The sequence below is a fragment of the Orcinus orca genome, chromosome 8 (genome assembly GCF_937001465.1).
Source record: "Orcinus orca chromosome 8, mOrcOrc1.1, whole genome shotgun sequence".
Classification (NCBI taxonomy): Eukaryota; Metazoa; Chordata; class Mammalia; order Artiodactyla; family Delphinidae; genus Orcinus; species Orcinus orca.
This window is the reverse complement of record NC_064566.1, coordinates 99,570,720-99,594,047: the sequence shown is the minus strand read 5'-3', so window position 1 is coordinate 99,594,047 and position 23,328 is coordinate 99,570,720. Positions and strand designations below refer to the sequence as shown.

Sequence of the window (23,328 nt, the reverse complement as noted above, 5' to 3'; positions counted from 1 at the left end):
CTCTCCAGCGCAGCGTGGAAGGCATTCCTTTTACAACTCCTGATTTCCCAATTTTAGAAAACACACTAATTCCCTTTCAGTGATGTGCTCAAGTAACTTGTTTTTAAATAAGTAGGGATCAACGTTGCATTGTTCATTTGTTTACTGTCTTTAACCCCTCTCTAGGATGTAAGCTCTCTAGGGCAGAAACTGTATCGTTCACTATTGGTTCTGGTGTCTAGAACAGCACCTGGCACGTAATCTGTGTTCAGTAAATATTGGTTGGATTAAGTAGGAGGGAAAAAGAGTAGAAGGAAGGGTGCATCTATCACAAAATCCTTCTCTCCTGCAAGAGGAACAACTGTTGTCCTGACCTGGAATCGGAAGACTAGGGAAAATGTACTGTGTTACCACGGCAACCACAGCTCCAAAAATAAAAATAGCCTTCAAAGCTGCCACAGGTCTTTGGTGGGAAAAGGCTAACCACGATTGGTAGACTGTACCTGGGCCCCGGGTTGACTACAAACCGAAATATTGCCCCCAATGTGCTCTTGCTCGCTGGAGCCTCGTTTTGGGAGAGGTCAACCACTCTTCACCTGCTGATGCCAAAGCTGTCTCCCCAGATAGAGAACACCCTTAGAAGAGTGGCCATGTCTGGTGTCTGGGCACTTGCAGTCTGAGGGAAGACACAGTACAAGGGAAAAACCATGAACGAAACCAAAAGACTTAAAACAAACAATACATAGTAATCCAGATTTACATAAATGGCCCACGAGGGCATAATTATTCAACTTCAAGCAGACTTCCTGCTTTGTAAAATGATTTCCAATAGAATTCCGTGAAAATCAAATTTCCTTAGAGTCCTTCATCCATTTGATTATTTATTCACTCCCTAAGTATATGTTTACTACATTCCACGCAAAGAGCTTAGCAAGCACTGAATAAAACAAACGCTGAACACAATTAACTCTGCCCTCACAGCTTCTGATCCAGTGAGAGCTACAATGTGATCAAGTAGTCACAACTTAAGAACACAGATGTAATAAATACGTGAGTCAGGAAATACTTGCTAGAGGGACAATAACTAGGGTAAGATCCAAAGGAGAAGAAGGGCAGGGTGGTCAAGGGGGTCAGTGTTACAAGAGAGGAATTCCACACAAGGGAACAATGTCTGTGAAGACCTAGAAATAAAAGGAAGCATCCAAGGGCTTCCCTGGTGGCGCAGTGGTTGAGAGTCCGCCTGCCGATGCAGGGGACGCGGGTTCGTGCCCCGGTCCGGGAAGATCCCACGTGCCGCGGAGCGGCTGGGCCCGTGAGCCATGGCCGCTGAGCCTGCGCGTCCGGAGCCTGTGCTCCGCAATGGGAGAGGCCATGACAGTGAGAGGCCCGTGTACCGCAAAAAAAAAAAAAAAAAAAAAAGGAAGCATCCATCCAAGGCACTGAACGGTAACTCTGGCTGCAGGGTGAGCGGCATCAGGGAGCCCAGTTAGGAGGACGCTTGAATAACATATGTGAGAGATGGTGGTGGCCCAGGGAGCCGAGATGGTGGTGGAGATGAGAAGACAGACTTCCTCCAAAGGAAGGAAACTGTGCAAAACTGAAGGGTACCAACCCTCACCTCAAGGAACAGAGTGAGAGGAACTGGTTTGGAGGGAAAGGTGAAGAGTTCAGTTATGGACTGTTCTGAAGAACATTCCAATGGAAATGCCCATCAGCCAGTTGGAGAGATGAGCTGAAGGCTCAGGAAAGAGATGAGGTCTGAGATGTAAGTGTGAGAATCATCACCATGCAGGAATAATTAAATTCAAGAGAGTGAATAAAACAGTCCAAGGACAGTATGTAGATTTAGGAGAAGGAAAGGGGGTGGGGTGAGGGAGAGGGAGGGGAGACAGAGAAGAAGAAATAAGCCTGGATTCAGAACCTTAAGCAGACCAACACTGAAGAGACAGACAGCCAAGAGCAGCCCACAAATTAGAAACTCATTTTCACCACGTTATCAATATATCAGAAAAGTGACATCTCATCAAAGAAACAACAAACCACTGTTCAGCTTATACTAACCAGACTAGCAGACTCAGAAGCCTCATAGACCACCAAAGAAACCTCAGTTTTATAAACTAATGATAACGTGAGCATAATTCTTCAGACACATCTACTAAATTCTGTCTTACAAGATGAAGAAGAAACGTATACTCTCCATTTTACCAAGGAGAAAGACACTGAGGCCCAGAGAGACTGAGTAACCTGCCCAGGACCACACAGCAAAAAATAAATAAATAAATAACAGAACCAGAGTCTCTACCTCCGATGCTGCCTCAGACAGCCCCCTGGAGTGGTACAAAGGCAGTCATCCTAGGACAACCATCACCCTGCCCCTAACAATGGATGAGGCCTGTCTGAGCTTCCTGGGTTTGCTGATGAAGATATGGCTCCATCCTGGGCCAAGACAGGCTCCTAGGGACATGGGGTGGGCAGAATACGATAGTTAGGTTGCAGGAGATCAGTATTCTAGAGCCATCTCTGCCACTGACCAGCTTTGTCCACTGACCTTGGACTTCTCAGTTTGCTCAAAGGTGAAATGACCACACAAATCTCATCTACCATGAAGACTAGATTCTCTGAGCGAGATACAGACCAGAACTGTAGGTACTAAGGGGTGACAGCTGAGTGCGAGAAAAGTAAGGCTATTCAGGGGTGAAATCTAGGTCCCAGGACCCTCCTCCCATCTCCCTCCCAGCAGATCTTTTCCTCAGACCTTTTTTTTTTTTTTTATGTTTTAGTCCAAATTCCATATTCTACTGAAATTATCTTTTGCACACTAGTCTCCCCCACAGGCTGTGAGCTCCTCAAGGAAGGGCCACTTGTATCCATCTTTGTGCCCCAAGCACCTAGGACAGCACCTGATTCTCTGTAAGTGCCCCAAAAATGTTTGTTGAACTTGAGAATTACTTCTCCTGAGTTATCTACATTTTCAGCCTAATCTCTCTGGCTGCTAAACAAAAGGTGTATCAACTAATAGAGGCATTTGGGGAAGGAGTCCAAGCATGGAGAAGGCACTTCAGAGGAATTGTCCAGTGTCCCTAAGAACTTTCTGAACGGGCGGGCCACTTCCTACTCTGCTCACCTCTGAGACTGGCTCTGTCTTCTAACGTGCGTGGTTGCCAATTTCTCCACTGTGTCTGCAGGGCTCCACAGCCTCCACCGGAGAATCAGTGAGCACCAAGTAACTGGTAGCCCAAATCAAGGCTTCTCTTACAATCTGGGAGCAACAGCCCAAATTACTAACAATAAGTCTCTGAAGGAATATTCTCAAAGGATAATGACCTGATAGTCTCTCATCTTCACTGAGGACAAAACAAGAGAGAATGAATTTGAATTATACCATGGGGGATTTCAGTTAGATCTTCAGCAGAATTTTCTCAATAGCAGGTCTCAAAAACATATTAAGAAGTAACCAAGAGAGGAGAGGTGATGCGATCTCTTTCCTGGGGCCTTTTTTTTTTTTTTTTAATGAGATCTTCACATGTCGAGAAGATGTGTTTCATCATAGACAGAGAAAACACATGGTATCACCCAAGCTAAGGGCAAACTGTTCTCTGGAGAAGCTCCACCCTGTTCAGAGTAACCTTTATTACTGCCATTCCATCCAATCCCAAGAATACAGAAAGGTCAGGAAGAGCTTCCCAGTGTAATGACCCAGCTGGGAAACAAATGCTTGCCGGGTCAAGGCAGGCTGCTTTGAGGGGTCAGACTGGCACTCACGCCAAGCTTGGGTTACAGAGAACAGGAGAACGAGGCTAAGAGGCGTCTTCTTTGATGAGAGGGCTCGTATCCCCCCCTTTGGAGAAATGTCTCATTCTGATGGTTCCTCCAGAAACAGTGCTTCAGAAATCCTTTTATTTTCCTTATTTCACAGACTGACCTGTCCTTAACCTTTCGATTAATGTTCTCCCTTACTTTATACAGGTACAAGGTGCAGAAGAGCAGATGAAAAAGGAAAGTCTCAATTAGAAAGAAACTCTGGGGAATTCCCTGGCAGTCCAGTGGTTAGGACTCCACGCTTCCACGGCAGGGGCCAAGGGTTTGATCCCTGGTCAGGGAACTAAGGTCTCACAAGCCACATGGCATGGCCAAAAACAACCTCTGAATGAGAAAAAATACCGGGGGATAATACACCAAGCATGCTCCTAATGTTTGGGTTAGCATAGTAAAATGATGAGCTCTCTTCCTTTTCCCTATTGTCCAAAAGTTTTACAGTAACTAGTTATTTGATCACACATACAATATTCGTTGACTTTTATCATATAAAAATTTCTTTTAAGACAAGCTGGGGGGACTTCCCTGGTGGCGCAGGGGTTAAGAATCCACCTGCCAAGGCAGGGGCCACAGATTCAATCCCTGGTCCAGGAAGATCCCACGTGCTGCAGAGCAACTAAGCCCTTGAGCCACAACTACTGAGCCCGCATGCTGCAACTACTGAAGCCCGAGCACCTAGAAGCCCGTGCTCCACAACAAGAGAAGCCACCGCAATGAGAAGCCCGCACAACGCAACGAAGAGTAGCCTCTGCTCGCGGCAACTAGAGAAAGCTTGCACGCAGCAACGAAGACCCAACACAGCCAATAAATAAATACATACATAAATAAAAACAGTAAACTAAGTAAAAAAAAAAAAAAGACAACAAGCTGGAAAACCCTTGGAGAGACTCAAAAAAGTATTGCTACGTATATCCCCATATCCCCTCCCTCTTGCGTCTCCCTCCCACCCTCCTCATCCCACCCTTCTAGGTGGTCTCAAAGCACCGAGCTGATCTCCCTGTGCTACGCAGCTGCTTCAAAAAAAAAAAAAAAAAAAAAACTGTATTGCTAAACTAACCATCCATCATCTTTCTGTATTTTCCTAATTGCTGGAGCAAATAATACGTGGGTTACCACACTCACCCCTGCCCAAAAGGGGCCCCAAGGCAAATTCTTTTTGCATAGTTGCAAAAGAAAGTGGAAAAACCAAGTGGGTTGTGGATTATTTTTTTCGGTCCCCTCACTCAGCCCCCACATCTCCTGACTAAACTCTGGAACCAGAAGCAGCAAGACCGAAAAACCTCTGTGGTCAGGCCATGGAGGAAGGAGGCACCAGGCTGGAAGAAGCTCCAGAGACATGACAGATAGAAATTAGCCCAGACTTTAGGTCAGAGGCCTGAGTTCCAGAGTGTAACCCAGATCTGCCACTGAGACGTGCCTAACCACCCGTTTTCTTTATCTTATCCACAAAATCAGGGTGGAACAACCAGAGCCAGTTAGAATACGTACAAAGGATGCAGAAGAAAGGGCTTCACAGCATCTGACCCAAACGATGTATCAGGGCCTCAAATGAAAAAGCCATGGGTGTCCTCCTCTGTCTCCTCTTTACCACTGGTCTTAGCTAAGGAACAGCACCTCTTCCTAGTGATGATTTTGATGAGGTGACCCAGACACATGGTCTGAAAGCAGGGAAGAACATCTGACACCAGGGCTATCTTCAGGAGGTGGCACCTGGCTGCCCGCAGTGGCATGGAGGCTGGCAGGTGCAGGCCGTGGCCTGCCATCTCTGTGCCCCAGCTTGAAGCATGTCCCTCCTGCCTTCCTTCCACATGTGATCTTCTGTTATGCATCCCTGAAGGAAGCCTCACCATCTCCTCCTAGAGAAGGAAGGTTCCTTAGGCTCCAGAGTCACAGGACAAGAGCTCAGAGACCTCCCCCCGCCCCGAAAGGTGTTGAAAAGCATCTCCCTTCACACTAGGTACAACTGCCCCTTAGCGAGTCACTGCACTGACATGGGCAATGGAGGAAAGAATCCCAAGTGAGCAAAGCCTGCAGACTTTGTAAAGCTCTTGTACACACAGCAACCAGGCCAGCACTCCTAGGCTCTCAGGCCAGCTTGGCTCTGTATCTGAACGCCTGCTTCAGCGCCCAGCGGCTCACCCACTGGGGTCAAGGAGGAAATTCCCCACCGGCAGCTCAGCCATTCAAGCGCCCTAAGGAAAACTCCGGAGTTCCCCTAGAAGCACTTATCAGTGGCCAGCATAGCAACTGGCCTATAGATGGTAGCTGGGAGAAACTAACCGAGCGGGGCAGGGTTATCACCTGTTAACCTGCCCCGTGAAAATCCCAGCCTCTCCCCTGACACGGAACTGGCACTTCCTGAGTGCATAACCACCACGGAAACTCTCAAAATACCAACTGCCATGGAGGAAACTGGCCAGTGTGAATCAGCCCACGGGGCTTAGATCTACCTTCTCAGTTTCCACAGACTGTTTGAATGTGGAAACCACATCTACAGCCCAAGGTCGGCTGCTTCTCACGGAGCAGTTCACCTACGCCATGTAGCACCACCCTCACACATCCCCGTGCTGACCTCTGACCTCTGACATCTACAGACATCCTCAGTGGCCTTCCCATCCTCCCGACCTCCTTCAGAACCTCCCCTTCCACGTGGCTGTGATCTCAAACACGCAAGGGCCAACTATTCCCAGGCCCTGGGGAGATGGTTCAGTGTAGCTGTAAACAGCCCGGGCTCTGGAATCAAAAGAATGTGATTCAGATCTCACCCTTGCTTCTGTGCGACCAGGAGCAAATGAATCTCTGAACTTCAGGTTCCTCAGCTGTAAAACCCACCCGGGGGTTTGTTGTGAGGATTAAATGTGTATTTAAGGCGCTTAGCAGAAAGTAAGATGCAGTCCCCGCCCTCAAGGAAATAAGGGTCCGGGAGAGAGGTTTTTCCTAGTTTAACCTTATCCAGCACCAATAGTTTATTTAATCTGCTGACAAATCACAGGTCTCCTGTTTGATGCTTTGTGTGAAGAAAGCCATGAATTACCTCCCTCCCACACTCTCTGTGCTTCTCCTAGATGTCAGGGTCCACACGGAGCTGATGGGTGTAGCACACATCAGCCTCCTCCCTGGAAACTGAGCTGAAACCGAAAGCAAGACTCCCTCCGAAGGTCAGAGTGAGGGGATGAAGACTTACGATAAATATACCAATGAGGAATAATCATTACGTGCAAACCCACGTGCCAGCTAGACTGGCACCAGATAGATAACCAGGCTCACCAGGCTGGCAGAATCAGTGAGAGGTGCCACCTGAGGTCAGGTGTGCAGCAGAGCAGAAGTCATGACAGGGTAGATGTGTCACACAGAAGAGGGGACAGAACTGCCATGGGAAAGTGGTGCAAGAGGTAATAATAAGGAGGGCGTCCTGGGGAGACAGAGCAGAGAAGCGCTTCTGTGGCCCCCATAAGGACAGCCTGCCGTCGGGCAGCCACACCTACACCTTTGCCCCTTGTCAGCTCTCCTTTCCCCCTCCAGAGAATGATGTCAGGATGCCATCACAGAGACACAAAAGTTGTGTCTCTGTCCAATTCTGACCTCTTGCCATAATCCAGCAGGTGAGAGAGGGACTCTAATCCTCAATTTGGGTTTTGAACCATCACCACAACCAGTTATGGCCAAGGGATTTGGGCAGACACGCAGGTACTAGTTCTAAAAGCCTGCCCCATCAACTTCAGACTACGTTATCCGTGGAGCTCAGAGGGCAACGCGGCCAGCAAAAAACAGTGCCACCTTATGTTAAACAGTGGCTAAGATGACAATTCCCAGCTGTAACAGTAAGTGCTGGAAGAACAGTGCAAGGCTCAGGCCTCTACCTCGCACCTGGTTCACACAGAACAGCAAGAATTCGGTGCCTCCAATACCATTCTGAGCATGTCTCTCCTGGGTTCCGGAACCTACAATGGCTCCCCGTTGAGTTGAATCCTCTTTGCAGACAAAGCACACTGTCCATAGGATCTCAATACATCTTTGTTGACGGCCTGACTAATTGAAATTCAAACCCTTCAGCATAAATCATAGTCTGTCGGCCCATCATCTCACCACCCTCATTTCTCCACATCCCTCATCAAGACCACACTTGGTCATCCATCCCCATCTTCAAGCCAACACACCCAAACTGCCTTCACCAAGAGGCTTCTGGTTCCCCTTCAAAACTCAGCTCTCCACAGAAAGTAGATTCATGATTGCCTAGGGCTGGGGGCAAGGAGTAGAGGGGGATTGAGGGTAATATATAAAGGGTATGGGTTTCTTTTCAAGGTCATGAAAATGCTGTAAAATGGACTGTGGTGATAGTCACACATATTTGTGAATATACTAAAAGCCACTGAATTATGTACTTTAAAACTGACTGAAGTGCATGGCATGTAAATTATATCTCAATAAAGCTGTCACATGTCAAAAAACTGAGTTCTGGACTCATGTCCTCCAGGAAATTTTCCCTGATCCATGAATAAGGATAATTTCACTCCAAAGAGGAAAGAAAAAGGAATCATTCACTCAATCATTATTAATTTACCCATCAATAAACATCTATTGATCATGACGAAAGGCCAAGTACAGTGCTAGACAGTGAAGATCCAAGGATGAAACAGAGAAAATTGGACTCAGAATACGGGCCTCCAAGGTCTCTGCTAACTTCACCATTTTCTCTACTTCTTTCTTCCCAGGATTAAGGAAGAGAAAGGGGTCTCCTGCTTCTCTTTATATTTTCATCTTTGTGCAGTTAAAATCCACAAGCTGAGGCCCTCTTGACCCCGTGCCTTCTACCACATCAGACAGAATTGCATTGCAGGCCTCAAAGGGGCTTTTCTCTGTTGCGGAGAGGCAGACTTGGGGTGGGGACAGTGAAGAGGAAGGACGCTGCGCTGGGCCTGGTGTGCTCATTCCCCTAAACCAAGCCTGAGCTGGGTCACTTTCCAATCACCATATCCAAGTCATGTAACGTGTGAGGAGTCCCAGGTGCTGCTCCAGGACACGTGAGTATGTAACCTATACTCTCAAGCACACATCCACTCCATGTGAGCCACTCACAGAATGATGCCAATAATCCTTCCCCCTTGCACAGCAAGAGGACGTTTACAAAACAGTTCCACGTCTATCACTTGAGACCTCCCATTCATCCACAGATGGAGAAGATGAAACAGAGGGGAAGGGAGGTGCCCAAGGTTCCACAGCGAAGAAATGACAGAACTTAAAATTTAAACCCACGTCTCCTGACTTGAGTTCCAATTCTCTTCGTGCCCTATTGCCTCTAAATGTCAATTCCTCCTCAGGGGATCATCTTGGCCATTTACAAGCACCTCTTCACTTGACTGCTTCTTTTCTTTCCAAGAAGCCTTCTATTTCCAAGGCCTAAAAGAGATGGGTTTTTGTTTTGGCCACAATCAAGACAGAGTCCAACAGGAGGCAGTTTAACAGTTGTTAAGAGTAGAGATCTGAGTCAGACAAACTTGGGTTTGAATCCAGAGGTTGTCTTTTTATACATATATGCATATATTCTTCTAATCCAGCAAGCCGCCATTGAAAACAACTACCATCTGGGGGTGTGCTGCGCCATGCGGCCAGTGGGATTTTAGTTCCCCGACAAGGGATGGAACCTGGGCCTTGGCAGTGAGAGTGCGGAGTCCTAACCACTGGACCGCCAGGGAATTCCCCAACTGCCAGTTTTTAAACTACTCCCAGAAGGTGAAAACCCTTCCTGATTTAAAAGTATGTTTCCTGCTCCAACAAAAATGAAGATTCCACTAAACCTTTTTTTTGGCCACACGGCTTGCAGAGATCTTAGTTCCCGGACCAGGAATCGAACCCGTGCCCTTGGCAGTGAAAGCGCAGAGTCCTAATCACTGGACGGCCAGGGAAGTCCCTCCACTGCACCTTTAGACAAACTCTCTAAACCAAGATAGACTTCCCTAAATCTAACCAAACCCTCCCCTATCCCTTCCCCGGCTACCAGCGTAAGAATCTTCCCCATATTCTGTCCTCAGTGTACATGGCAGAATCTCAGGATCAAAATAGGGCCTCTTTTAGGGTTTCTCACATTTGAAGGGAAAGCTGACAAACCCGGATGAACTATTTTAGTTCAAGATTAGCTCCCACCAAGCTTGCCCCATTTCCCTCTACTCTCTGGAAAAGGTGACAGGATGAAGTAAGAGTACAGAAAGAATTGCTATCCTCAGGTCCCCAAAAAGCCCCAGAACAAAGCTTTACATCTGCGCCTGCAGGGATAACCACATCCAGTCATTACCACCAAATAAGAGAAAGGAAGCCTGGCAGGCATAAAACGCTCACCATCTGCGTAACCCAGCCCAATTCCTCAGCGTCCCCTCAACGACACATCTCACCCTGTTCTTATGCCTTCATCTCTACTGTTCCCCTTTCCTGATCTCATGCCCCTGACATTATATTCTTCCTGTTTTCTACTACCTATGTGTACGTGTTGTGGTTTGAGCCTCTTCCTTCCAGAAGTCTTCTTCCTCTCTTTGCCTTACAGTCAGTACCACATGGCACACAGAGTATGTGTCTTCCAAAGATTCCATCTCCTCAATACCAGGGAAACTCACATGCCGTGATTTCTTATCCAAGTCTCCTCCCATCCTCCTTCTCAACTTCCACATCCCCACACTCTACCCAGCTCTACCCACCCTCCCTCCCTGCCTCCTGGCCATAGCACCGTTAGCTGGTACCAGACTGAACTCACAAGAACATCCAATAAATACTTGTTGAACTGAAATGAATGGAATTGAACAGACTAGGAAGAGGAGTCCCGGGGAAGGTGGCCAATCACTTGCCTGCCCCACGCAAAGGCACAGACCACTGTTTGGAGACAGGGCCCTAGAGCCTGAAGGTAAATGCGGAGGGTCCAAGACATCAGTGCACCACTGAGGACTGCCCACCTCCTCCACCAGGCAATGGGCTTGGCTCAAACACAACCCCTGGCCAAGGCTGTGTGGAGCTACCCTATGGTCTTCTACACCAGTCCTCTGCGCAGGGAAAGCAAACTCCCCGACTACTCAGATGCCACGCTTGTCCAGACAAAAAGTAGCTGGCACAAACCATCAGGGTGCGGACCAGGCCTAGATGTCTAAGAAATGTGACTCACTCAGTGCGAATACTCCGCCACCTCCTCTACACATGGGGGCCAGGAAAGGCAACCTGGGGTGGCCAACAATGAAATAATAAAAATTGAAATGGAGCTTAGAAACTGAAGTCTGAGTGGAGGAGCCACTTAACCTCTCTCGCCTTCTACGATCCCTGTCTGTACAATGGGACTGACAGGGAGTAGCGACCTCAAAGAGGTTTCGTGGGGACTAACTGTGGAGATGGACTGTGATGTGCCCATCATACTGACCGAGAATGATAAAGGCTCGGTAAACATCAGCTGCTACGGCTGTTACTATTCATGTTGCTGTGAGGATCCAATGGGATGGAACGCAGCATGAAGCCCCGAGTACCCGTGTAATGGAAAGTCACCGGCCCCCCGGCCTGGACTGGGGAGATGGGTGACACGTGGGGAAGCCGTCCGCCCTGGCGAAGGGCTCCTGCAATCCTCGGCGAGGTTCCCCGGGGTGCCCTGGGCACCCCCCACCCCACCTCCCCGACGGCTGTGGGGAGGCCGGGGAGGAAAAGGGAAGACGGCTGGGGCGGGACAGGCACGTACCTGCTTTCGCTGCACTCCTTCCGCTCACTCACCCGCAGCCACTTGCGGAGGAGGAAGCGTTTGCGGCGCGGGGAAGCGCTGGGCGTGGAGCAGTTGGACCACGGGGTGTCCTCGTCGCTGGAGGGCGTGATCTCGATGGACGGCAGCTGCAGAAACTCCTTGCCCGGGGCCAAGACGCCGGGCAGGTCCCGGCTCAGCCCGGCCTCCAGGCTCGGCTCCTGCACATTCTTGGTGCGGCGCATCTTGAAGCGCCGGCGGCGGAGCGTGGGGGTCGACGAGCTGGACCAGACCCGGCTGCCCTCGGGCGCGCCCGGCGGCTCGGGCACCTGCAGGGCGGGCGGCTGCAGGCTCTCCATCATGTTGGCCGCCGGCATGGGGCCCGCCGCCTCCGCCCGGCGCCTCGCCGCCCGCCGGGCCCGCTCCCCGCCCCTCGCCCGCGGCGCCCGGCCTCTCACGTTAGGAAATGCTCGCCGTTCGAGCCGCGAGCGGAGCAAGTTCGTCTCCCGGAGCGCCGCGCGGGAGAGGGGAGCGCTGGGGCTCGCGGCGCGACCTCCCCGGAGTCTAAGTCGGCCGCCCGGCCGCCCTCCGGGGCTCCCCTCGGGCGCCCGCTGCTTTTCCTTCGGCGGCGCTCCCTCGCCGGCTGGCGGCGGCCGTGCCCGAGCGGGACTCGGCGGCCCGGGCCCCAGGGGGCGGCTCGGCAAACTCTCAGCGGTTTGCGTTCGGCGGACTAGGCTGGGGAGCCGGTCTTGGCGCTGCAGGGAGGCAGAGAGCGGGAGGAGGAGGCAGAGAGAGAGAGAGAGAGAGAGAGAGAGGAAGCAGACGCTGGATGAAAACAAAAGAGGAGGAACAGGGGGCGAGGAGCGAGGGTCACGTCTGTCCAGAAAGGGCGTGCACAGGCGGCGACGGCTGGCGTAACTGTACCCGGGATCCCTGGGGAGGGACGCTACCTCCGAGCCAAGGCTGCTCCAATCAGCCGAATGAAATAGGATCACAGCCCAAACTTTCTCAAAGCGACGGCTGGCCAGGCAGCTCTCATTAATCTAACTCCCTGCTTTTTCTTTGAGGGGGAGCAGGGGAAGGGAGGAACCGAGGAATTCAGTCAGGATACCGGGTTGAGGGAAGACTAGGGGCTCTTCGGCTGGATCTCCTCTCCTGAGAAAGGTGCTTTCTCTGAATAACTTGGGGTGCAGGGGGGTGCAGTTCTGGAGACCGCTTCCAAAATGACAGGCTGAGAAGAGAGGACAGCTCTGTGGAATAAGCCGAGGACAGCAGACATGACATATGGAGGAAGGACAGACAGTAGGACCTGAGAGACACAGGACACACAGGACCAGTCAGGAAAAGGGAGTGATCTCCGTGCATCTGGAGTGACCCCGGTCAATACCAGAGCCCCATCCCAAGCACAGAATGAAATTAGAGGAAGGTGAGCACCCAGAAGGTGAAGCAAAGTGAGTCTCAGGGAGCTAAGGGTACTCCCTTGACATTCCTGGGGGCTGGATCATGTCTGCTTCAACCTGCAGGGGGCATGGACTGCGTCACAAAAAGTCTGTATGTCCCCAGGTCATGGACCCTCGAAAGTCTGGGTCAGTCCTGTCGTGTCCCAAGCTATGCTGAACCCCTCACTCCCTAGACTCAGGTACCACCCTAAGAGATTGGCCCTAGAACTGATCCACCTCACCGAGGAGCCCTGTTCAGGACTGAGTCTAAAGCAGCCCAGCTCCTAGATCATAGACTGTTACCGCCCATCTTTCCTCCCAGCCCACAGCGCATGTGCCTCTCCAGTAAGTCCTGCACGTGAGAGCCAAAGTAGAGATGATGGCTTTCAAAGAGACCAGCAGGAGTACAAATAGTGCAGCATTAAGTCCACAGTGCAATTCACCCAATCCTCTCTGCCCCTCTCCGTGAGTCCAGTAGGGAAACAATGCCCAGCTTCTGTGCCAGCATGAAGGTCATGAGAACATTTCACAAGTGTCCCAAAGCTGAGGAAAAAAAAATCACATTCCTAAAGACCACCAGAACTCACTGTAAGAAAATATGTCCCTGCAGTTCAAGTGTGACAGCTGGCCATGGGTCCACCATAACCTGCAATGACACATGGGGGGAGCTCCAGGCATTGTGACCCTGCACAACCTCCATGAGGCCAGGAATCTGAGAGAAGTATGTTTTGCTCCAGGAGAGAGAGAGACTGAAGCCGAAATGCCAGAGCCAGGCCCACCTGTAAATGACTCCCTGGAACAGCGGGCCTGTCTTATTTCTGACCCTTCTCCACATCCGGCCACTGGCTCTCTCAAGGGTGGCTTGGTATCACTCTATTTTAACTCCTGGATGTGTCCCGGAAAGGATCAACTCCTTCCCATCAGGTGTCAGGCCTGGCAAGCGGCAGGACACTGCTTCCGGCTCCGGGAATGCCCAGAAAGCCAAGCTGTCCCTCCACTTCAGGGTCCTGAGCGAAGCCACAGAGCTGCTCACTGCCTTGGATTTCCTCCAAAGATGAGCGGGTTGCCGGGGATCTGGTAACTTTTCAGTTCAAGGAACCTGCTTGTTAAGGGGGCAGTTGAACTAAGAGAGCGGCGTCTCGGGTGTTTAAGGGGCAAAAGGAAGGTGGGTGGGCTCACTACCGTTCACTGGGAAGCCAAAAAACAAAACAAGATGGAACAAAACAGGAGGGTGCACACACAGGGGCCAGAGGCTTCCATGGGTATTTTGGGGAGAGGGAGATTCAGCAAGGGGATTGGCCCCCTTAAGGGGACCGTGCGCCCTCTGAATTTAAATGTACACCCCTTGAAAGGAAGAAAAACAAGCAGCTTCCTCCTCCCACACACTTCAGCCCCTTTTCCACCCACAAGAGATGCTGGACCTAAAATCTAAAACCCTATGAGGTTTAATTTAAGCCTTGTGCCCAGCAGTAGTTGAGTGATCATTTACATTTCTCCTGGCCTGAGGGAAAAACCTCCTCCACACTAAGTCTGCAACGGTTTCACTTGGGAAGCAGATACCCAGAGTACCTGAAGCCCCCAGCCACTGTCCTAGCTCACCTCCACCTGCAAGTCTCGGCTTAAAGAAAAGAAGGTACTTGTCACCCAAGAAAACCCTACTCAAAACACATCCACCAGAAACTAACACAACATTGCAAATCAACTCTACTTCAATAAAGAAAAAATTAAAAAAAAAAAACACATCCCCATCCCACCACCCTCAGCTGTTTCCTTTCCACTGTGGCACTGTCAAGGAAGATGATAAATGGGACACTAGTTTGCAAATGAAATGCCCTCCAGCTGCAAGTCATCATTGCTGTGAAAACTACACACATTAAAGGAAGGACCAAGTTTGCCCTCCCTTTGATTCTGTCCAGCGTCCTGTGTGTTTTGTTTGTAAAGCAACCTTTACACTGTCACGAAGGCTTTCATCTGTAATACTTTATCTTCCCAGTGACCCTAGCAGTGAGGACAGATGTTATTACCCTCATTTTACAATTTATTGAAGTGACGCACAGGAAGATATCCAAGGTCGGAGATAAAAACACAATAACTGATCCATGACAAAGCCAGAACTTGAACCTGGGTCAACTGAAGCCACTTAGAGGCCACCCAAATCTCATCAAATGCATCAGCTCTGGAAAGCAGGTCCCTTGGAGCACCAGCATTTTACCAGCCCTGATTTGAGTTGGGTATGTCACGAAACGACGTGTAGCTACTCAGTTCCATCCGTATTTTACAAGTGTGGAAAGGGAAGTGCAAAGTTCTGCAAAACAATTTCTCACAGGAGCTGGTGTCAGGGGGTCAGGACTAAAGAGCTTCAGAATCTGAGCCACTGCATTCCTCCCAAGTCCCCCCACCCTTCCACTTGTCTCCCATATTTCACTCTCAGCCGACTGGGCGGTTCTCCAGGAAACTGCCCTCACCTGTGGCCCCTCCAGACAGGCGTTGCCAGACCAGCCAGGCCTGCCTGCCCCCAGCTCACACAGCCAGGCCTCTGACTTTAATGAAAGGAGCTCATGTTACCAAGCAACTGTTGTTTATTCTCAACTGTTCAGGCTCCCTTTTCCTGCAGACACAAGACATCCAACACCTGTCTACTACTTCTGGAGCCCTGCAAACTCCAAAGTCCATTATTCAGCAGAAACTTCCAGGAGGGAACTTAAGTGAAAAATAGCAGGTGAGAAGCTAGATTTCTCCTGGGTGCCCACCCAGGCGAGTGGGAGGCAGAAGGGGCAGGTCCCCACCCACACCCACCCACATCCCTCCAGCCCCAGGGATGCCAAGGGCAGGCAGCTCCCAATAGCACGGACAGGTGTGTCCCCTCCAACGCGGCTGCCACAGGACAGTCAGTCCCCCCCTCAAGGTGAGGACACAGACTCTCTCTCCCGCAGGACATCAAAATAGCCAGACCCATGGGCTGGCTCATGGACCAGAGAAAGAAGTGGGCAGTGGGCATTCACGAAGAGGAACTTGCTGCTATCAGAGAACTGGAAATCCTGATAGAAATGTGGACGAGGCCGTAAGAGCAGCGTAATGAACTGTCTTCAAATACAAAACGAAGCACGGCCGGATCATATACTGAAACGCTTCTTCCGTTGCCAACCAAGAGGAAATGAGTTTGTGTAGTACTCTGTGTGGGAGATTCAGGTTAGATGATAAACATTTCCCGAGAGAAAGGCCAATTAAGGGCTGGAATGGATGACCAAAGATGGTTTAGAGGGCGGCTTTCTCTGCACATCTTTAAAGGTAACTGGAGCCTAGTTAGAGGTAGAGGCAGGAAAGAATGATCTTGTAAAGGCCCAACCATCTGGGTCTGTGGGCCCCAGATTCTCTCTCTTTTAAATAAAAGCAATTCACATATGCCTAAAACAAAGTCCATTTGAACTGATGCATTTCTGGCCCAGGGCGTTTTGATTACTGGATACTAAATACCTCCCTGAAACCCACGGACAGCTTTAATATCTTGCACTGTGAAATAGAAATACAAGGGTGGTGAAGGACAAGGGGCTGGGAGTGGGGACTGCGGGGACAGGTGAAATTGGAGAGAGCAAGCTTCAAGCCCTTCCCTGGTAGCCTGAGTCTGTTCCCTCCTCTAATCCCTACCTCATCACCCTGTGCAGCAGCTCGTCACTGAAGCCATCAGTGCAGTTTCTGCACTCAGTTTGTGTGATTAGAGAGTGCTGGAGGATGCTGGCTAAGCACAATCTAAATAAAACCACAGTGGACCAGCCTCCACGTCCAGCTTCTCCTTCTGAGAAAAAGGAAGAAAGAGCTGCAAGACTTTTCCCGGGTCTCAGTTCCCAAGGATGGTGTGCTGGCGAGGTCTCTCAGCCTTGGGAAACGCGCAAGGTTGGCAGCACGCTTCCGCCAGCCTTCGGTGGCCGATGCCAGGGTGAGCAATGACGTCACCCCAGGAGGACTGTCACCAGATAAGCCTGCCTGGTTTAACTGCTCATCGAAAGGCTTAGGAGTCAATCCAGACTATTCTGCACAACACTTGGCTGACCCTGATTTTGCGGACAGACATCATCACTTGTCCTCTAAATCTTCCAGAGGACATCAGGTCTGGACAAGACTTCCTGCGGCCACCCCACCCGTCTCCTTGTCGTCCATCCCGGAGGAGGCAGGTGGCCTGCTCTGGGTTGCCTGCTGCTTTCCTCTGAAGGGTCCAAATACTATGGGCGCCGTAAACTAGTGGCTGCGTGCACAGGCCCACAGGCCTGTTCTCTGAGCTTCTGACCCTTTCCACCACTTACCAGCTGTTGGATTTGGTGATGAGTTATTTAATTTCTTTGGGTCTCTGTCTCCACACCTAAAAAAAATCAGGATAATTAATAGTGTCTGTGGGACTTCCCTGGTGGTCCAGTGGTTAAGACTCTGCACTCCCAATGCAGGGAGCCCAGGTTCGATCCCTGGTCAGGGAACTAGATCCCGCGTGCCACAACTAAGACCCGGCACAGCCAAATAAATAAATATTTTTTAAAAATAGTGTCTCCCTCCTGCAGCTGTTGTGAGAGCATCTGAACAGCGTAGGGCATTTAGAATAGTGCTTGGCACCTAGGAAGTGCTCTATAAATGTTGGCCTTTTTGTACCTAATTAAGTCTCCATCATAAGACCTGTGTTAGGAAACATGACTACTCGCGTTGATTTTCCATTCAGTTTAATTCTAAGAGTACACGTTAAGCTACAGCAGCGTGTGAGGCTACTAAGCGCTGGGGAGACAGCAAGACAAGCATGACACGGGATGTGCGTTGGAGCATACAGCCTAGCAGGGAAGAATTAATTAAGTGCAAAGCATAAGCGCTAACAGCTGTGAGTGGAAAATGGATAAATTTTAACCAGAGGGAAAGAGGTGGTCTGGGAAGGCTCTATGGAGGAATTAGTATTTAAGTGAAGACTTAACGTATGAATTTTAGTAGAAAAGAGGAATGGAGCATTCTGGAATAAAGGAAACATTTGAGTAAAGGCACTGAAGAGAAAAAAACCCATGGAGAGTTTTTGAAAATTGGAAGAAAGAAGTCAGGGCTTATGGAAGGACACAGAGGAGATGAGGATGGACAAACAAGAGGGTCATATTGGTGAGTACTTAAAGTTTAGTTTATTCTTTAAACAAAGGGATGCTATTCAAGTTTTTTTTCTTGGGGGAGAGGGCAGTAACATTATCAACCTGTATTTGAGGAACAGCAGTTCTGGTGACAGTGTGAAATATATACTGGAGAAGCAAAAGATGGGACACACAGAGGCCAATCCAGAGACTGTCATTCAATCGGTCCATATTTTTGGAGTATCAACTATATAAATGGCAAACAGTGCAGGTAAATGATGGAGAAAATGTGAAATAGGGCGGGAGAAAAATGTGGGATGAGAGGAGGTGGGCAAGGGAAAGAAAAGTCCTATGAAGATTTATTCAGAGGCACAGATTAGAAGAAAACCAAGAATGTGGGATGATTCGGAAGTCAAGGGAAGGAAGGAGCCAGTGTTTGTTGAATGACTACCGCAAGCCAGACACCGGGCAAAGTGCTTCACACACAAAATCCCATTCAAGCCTCCCAACCACCCTGAGAAACAGACATCAAAAGTCCCATGTTAGGGGCTTCCCTGGTGGCGCAGTGGTTGGGAGTCTGCCTGCCAATGCAGGGGACACGGGTTCGTGCCCCGGTCCGGGAGGATCCCACATGCCGCGGAGCGGCTGGGCCCGTGAGCTGTGGCCGCTAAGCCTGCGCGTCCGGAGCCTGTGCTCCGCAACGGGAGAGGCCTCAACAGTGAGAGGCCCGCGTACCGCAAAAAAAAAAGTCCCATGTTAGGATGAGGAGAGATTTTAAAAGGTGCCTGACTTGCCCAAGTTCACACAGCAAGTGGAAGAGGAGCACAAATGTAAACCAGGGTCTCCCTGCTTTAAAGCTCATGCTTTTTCAATTACACCACATTTCAGAAAGATAAGTGATGCCCAATGCTATAATGAAGTCAGGCAGGAGGAAGACTGAGATAATCCCATTAGATTTTGTAATTGGGTCGTTGGTGACCTCTGAGGGAACAGCGGTGGTGAGGGCAGGAGACGGAATGCGATTGCCATAGGTGGAAGAGCACGGAGCGAAGCAATACATGGAGGCTGCAAGAGACCGTGCTTTCCAGAAACCAGGCAGTGGAAGGAATGCCTTTCATTTCTATTCGTTCTTAAATAGTTATTGAGCGTCTTCTATGTGATAAACACTCTTCGAGGATCTGGAGTTAGACTGGGAAAAGGTGTGTGTGTGTGTGTGGTGTGTGTGTGTGTGATTGTTGGCAGATGTTATGTTTCAGAGGAACAAAATGTGACTGTACGATTATGCCATTTAAAATGGAGTTCTGCCTATATCTGCTAAGAAAATTGAAGCTTGGGGGTGTACCTGGTAATCTAGCAAATCAATCAAAAAGTATTTAATATGCCCAGACTCTAAGCATACCATAATACTGGGTACCGTAAAAGGTTTCTGAAAAGTTTCTGCAAAACTATTTATTTATTCCTCAAAATAATTTTTGAATGTTTATCAGAGATGACCCTGGCCTCAATTGCTTCAAATCTTGAGGCAGGGGGGAGAGCAGAAAACCAATCCAAGAACTACAGTTTGGTAAGAAAATCCACTTCAATAGAAGCATGTACCAAATGCAGTGTGAGCCCACAGGAGAGAGAGCTTGATCCAGAAAGAACTTCATGGAGGAGACAGTATCAACCCAAGGTGGAAGGTTAGCAGAGGAGTTTTCCAGCTAGACCAAGGGGGGCATGCTTCCAGGCAGAAGGACCACTTGTGCAAAGGCACTGAGGTGTAAAAGAGAGCAGGGTATATTCCTGGAATCACAAAAAGAACAGCCTGGATCATAATGTTCCATTAGGTGAGGGATGAAAGCAAGAGATTACATCTACTATAAATCTTCCTTCATTCACCCATTTAAACACAAATTGATTGAGCACGCTATGTTCTACTTGCTAGAAAACAAGGTGGGGGTGTGTCTGTGCACATAACCAAGTCTGTGCCCTGGAGGAGTTTACATCCTGGTGATCACAAAATTCCAGAATGATGGAACAGAGATTTCAAAGATCTGACCCAACCATCACTTTATCTCCACTGTTCCTTCTGTTTCAGAGATTAGACAAGGAGGCACAGGGAGGTTACAGACATTTACTAAAGTCGCGTATCAAACAGCCGAGGATTCACAGATGATAAAGTGCTTTGCAAGCAAAGACCAAGACAAAGACCTGGAGGCTTAACTCACTCAAAGAGAAGGGCCCCAAAGCTCTAGGAAATGATTCCTTTCGAGCACTGAAGCAACCACCTAAGGCTTTTATTTCTGACAGAAACGCGGGCTATTCCACCTCCCTTAAATCAGAAAAGTAGCCTCCTTTTACAAAGACGCAAACCCGGATCCAGAGCAGTAGAGATGTTGGAACAGTGCTTCCAGGGTTGACCAGAAGCGTGGTAACTTCTTGCCCTGGGGTATGACGCTGAAACTGTAAAAGCTGCCCAGTTTTTGTTCTGATGGATACAATGGCATGTTTGACGAGCATGACAGGGACGCTAGCCTTTACATACCACTTCAAACCAAAAATTCGAGTTATTTTGTTGTGACACAGGAAGGGGCTAAAGAAGGCTGGGCTCAGGAGAGGTATTTTAGCCGCAGCCCCTGTAATCCACATCTGGACAACGATTCCCACTGCAACCTGAGTTATTTATCCTTCTGCAAGGAACACATCTGGAGGGAGTAAGTGTAGATAATTCATTCCTGTAAAATTCTGCATTTAGTGTGAGCTGTTGCCTTGAAATGAAAGTCACACTGTCAGATGTTCCCACTTTTCAGGAATAAATAGTCCACCACCCTCTACCCTGGCTGTACTCTGCCCGCAACTGCCCCCTAGTAGCAACGCCGGTGCTTGCATTCCCCCACCCCTCCTCTAGAAGCTGAGACCCTGGACCAATGCCCACAAAATTCACAATTCAGTGACTGCTTGGAATTTTAAACACTCTGAAATTGGGATTTGGGGATTGGTTATGCTGGGTGATCTCTGAAGTCTCGATTGTAGCTCTCACAGTCTATGAACTGGAAAGGTCTACTTTGCTTTAAGCAATCCTGGTGTATGAAAACACAGATTTTAAAAATGTATGCACTGGGGGTGGGCTTCCCTGGTGGCGCAGTGGTTAAGAATCCCCCTGCCAATGCAGGGGACACGGGTTCGAGCCCTGGTCCAGGAAGATCCCACATGCCGCAGAGCAACTAAGCCCGTGTACCACAACTACTGAGCCTGTGCTCTAGAGCCCGTGAGCCACAACTACTGAGCCCAAGTGCCACAACTACTGAAGCCCATGTGCCTAGAGTCCGAGCTCCGCAACAAGAGAAGCCACCACAATGAGAAGCCCGTGCACCGCAACGAAGAGTAGCCCCCGCTCGCCACAACTAGAGAAAGACCGTGTGCAGCAACGAAGACCCAACACAGCCAAAAATAAATAAAATAAAATAAATTAATTTTTAAAAAAATAATAAAACAATTAAAAGGTATGCACTGGGGGGACTTCCCTGGTGGTGCAGTGGTTAAGACTCCATGCTCCCAATGCAGGGGGCCCGGGTTCGATACCTGGTCAGGGCACTAGATCCTACATGCATGCTGCAACTAAGAGTTCACATTGCCACAACTAAGGAGCCTGCCTGCCACAACTAAGACCTGGCATAGCCAAATAAAAATAAATAAATAAATACTTTTTAAAAATGTATGCATTGTAATGATCATCTTATAATACAAAGCATTTGTTTTACAAAAAGGATTCATTAAGATAGATTGTTTCTTTAGGTGTAGGAACATTTTTATTCAATTAATCAACTTGAATACAGCACACTCTACGAGGAGACCACCATTGAACACCAGATGTCCACATGAACCTGAAACGTCACTGAATGCTGAGTGATCTTGTTTCTTCATAGTTCCAGGAAAAGAAAGAGCTCCGTTTCCCATACCCTCAACCACTCCCTTGATGTACGTTAGTACTTTGGGAAGACATATTAACTCTGTCTGACAGTTGGAAAGTTTTATGAGCAATAGAACTTCCTTAGGCAATAGAATTATAGGCCTGGAAGACATATCAGATACTTAGTCCAATTTCATTAGCTATCTGGTCCATTCTTCCTCTGCCCTGTCCCACCCAAGGTCACAAATGAGAAACTGAGGCACTGGTAAGCTCAATCTTGGACCAAGGTCATAAGGGTGAAATGGAAATTTCTTTCTGTTAAGTCAAATATCTTTTGGTCAAATTCCACCTTAATTCCTTCCAGTGTTGTTTTGGAGGTAGTATTTTGACCTCAAAGAATAATTAAAAAACAAATGGTACTCAGGAATCCAGATACTCATTCTGCTTTTGTCCACACACATTCTGTGTGCATCTAATTCCCTCATAAACCCACAGAGAGCAAGAAGTTAATGAAACACAAACACCTCCCTAGAACTGATCCCAACACGTGAATGTTCAGATTTGCACAAAAGACATCACAGTGTTTATTGCTTTTGCAAAGGCCTTTTGGCTTTAAACAAATAGAACTCCTTGATGTGGGAAATTCCCCTCGTGCATTTCAAATATTGCTCAATTGATACACAATTTTGCAACAATACTACTCCTTAATGAACATATGTCTGTGAATGATCAACTTACATGCTCATATCCTTTCATTTCAAAGCAAATATATGATAACGATGGCTTGAACCAAATGAAAAATCTGTGTTAGCCAAGCATAGATTAGAAATGTTCCAATGGCCTAAAAATTTGCATATTCATCTAAAATTTCTCGAGCCAGGCACTGTATTTTCTCATTGAAGCCTCACGAAAATCCTGAGGTCGTGCCAATTTTCCCATTTTAGAGATGAAGAAAACCAAGCCCAGAAAGATCAGCTTTAGGTGCTAAGATGCGATTCAAACCCAAGTAGTCTGAACCCCAAACCGGTGTTTTGTGCACTCCTCCATGTTACTCTATTTTAACCTCCTGTAAAAAATATATTGTCAGTCACTATTCAACTGGGTCTCCTGCCATTTTTTGTGAAGACTTTGATTTGCAATTTGGTAAATAAACTGATACTTGCGACTGTGATTCTACAGACTGAGACATGTTTTCCCGTCTAATGCGGTCAGTTCCTATTTGTTCCCTATCTAAAACACACCACAAAGTTAATACCAATTTCCTTGGGTCTTCCTATTGAATTCTAAATACTCTGAAAAGAAACTCTATCCCAAACATTTAGTAGAATTCACTTGGTAGAAGTGCTTGCAAGAAACACTTTATTTATTTATTTATTTTTGGCTGCGTTGGGTCTTCGTTGCTATGCGCGGGCTTTCTCT

The 23,328-nt window shown here is 48.6% G+C and overlaps 1 protein-coding gene and 1 non-coding gene across 3 annotated transcripts in view; one reads left to right on the top strand and one right to left on the bottom strand.

The window, feature by feature from the left end:
• The window catches only part of GRAMD1B (GRAM domain containing 1B), a 251,406-nt gene that overhangs the window by 166,376 nt on the left and 61,702 nt on the right, over window positions 1–23,328 (bottom strand). For both annotated transcript variants that reach the window (XM_049713921.1, XM_033407353.2), the window contains exon 2: window positions 11,498–12,249. In XM_049713921.1, coding sequence (XP_049569878.1) covers window positions 11,498–11,871 — 374 coding nt within the window. In that variant the 5' untranslated portion in view covers window positions 11,872–12,249. The remainder of the gene's footprint in view (window positions 1–11,497; window positions 12,250–23,328) is intronic.
• Window positions 17,327–17,399, top strand: TRNAG-CCC (transfer RNA glycine (anticodon CCC)). The gene has a single exon. It is a non-coding gene; the product is annotated as a tRNA-Gly (tRNA).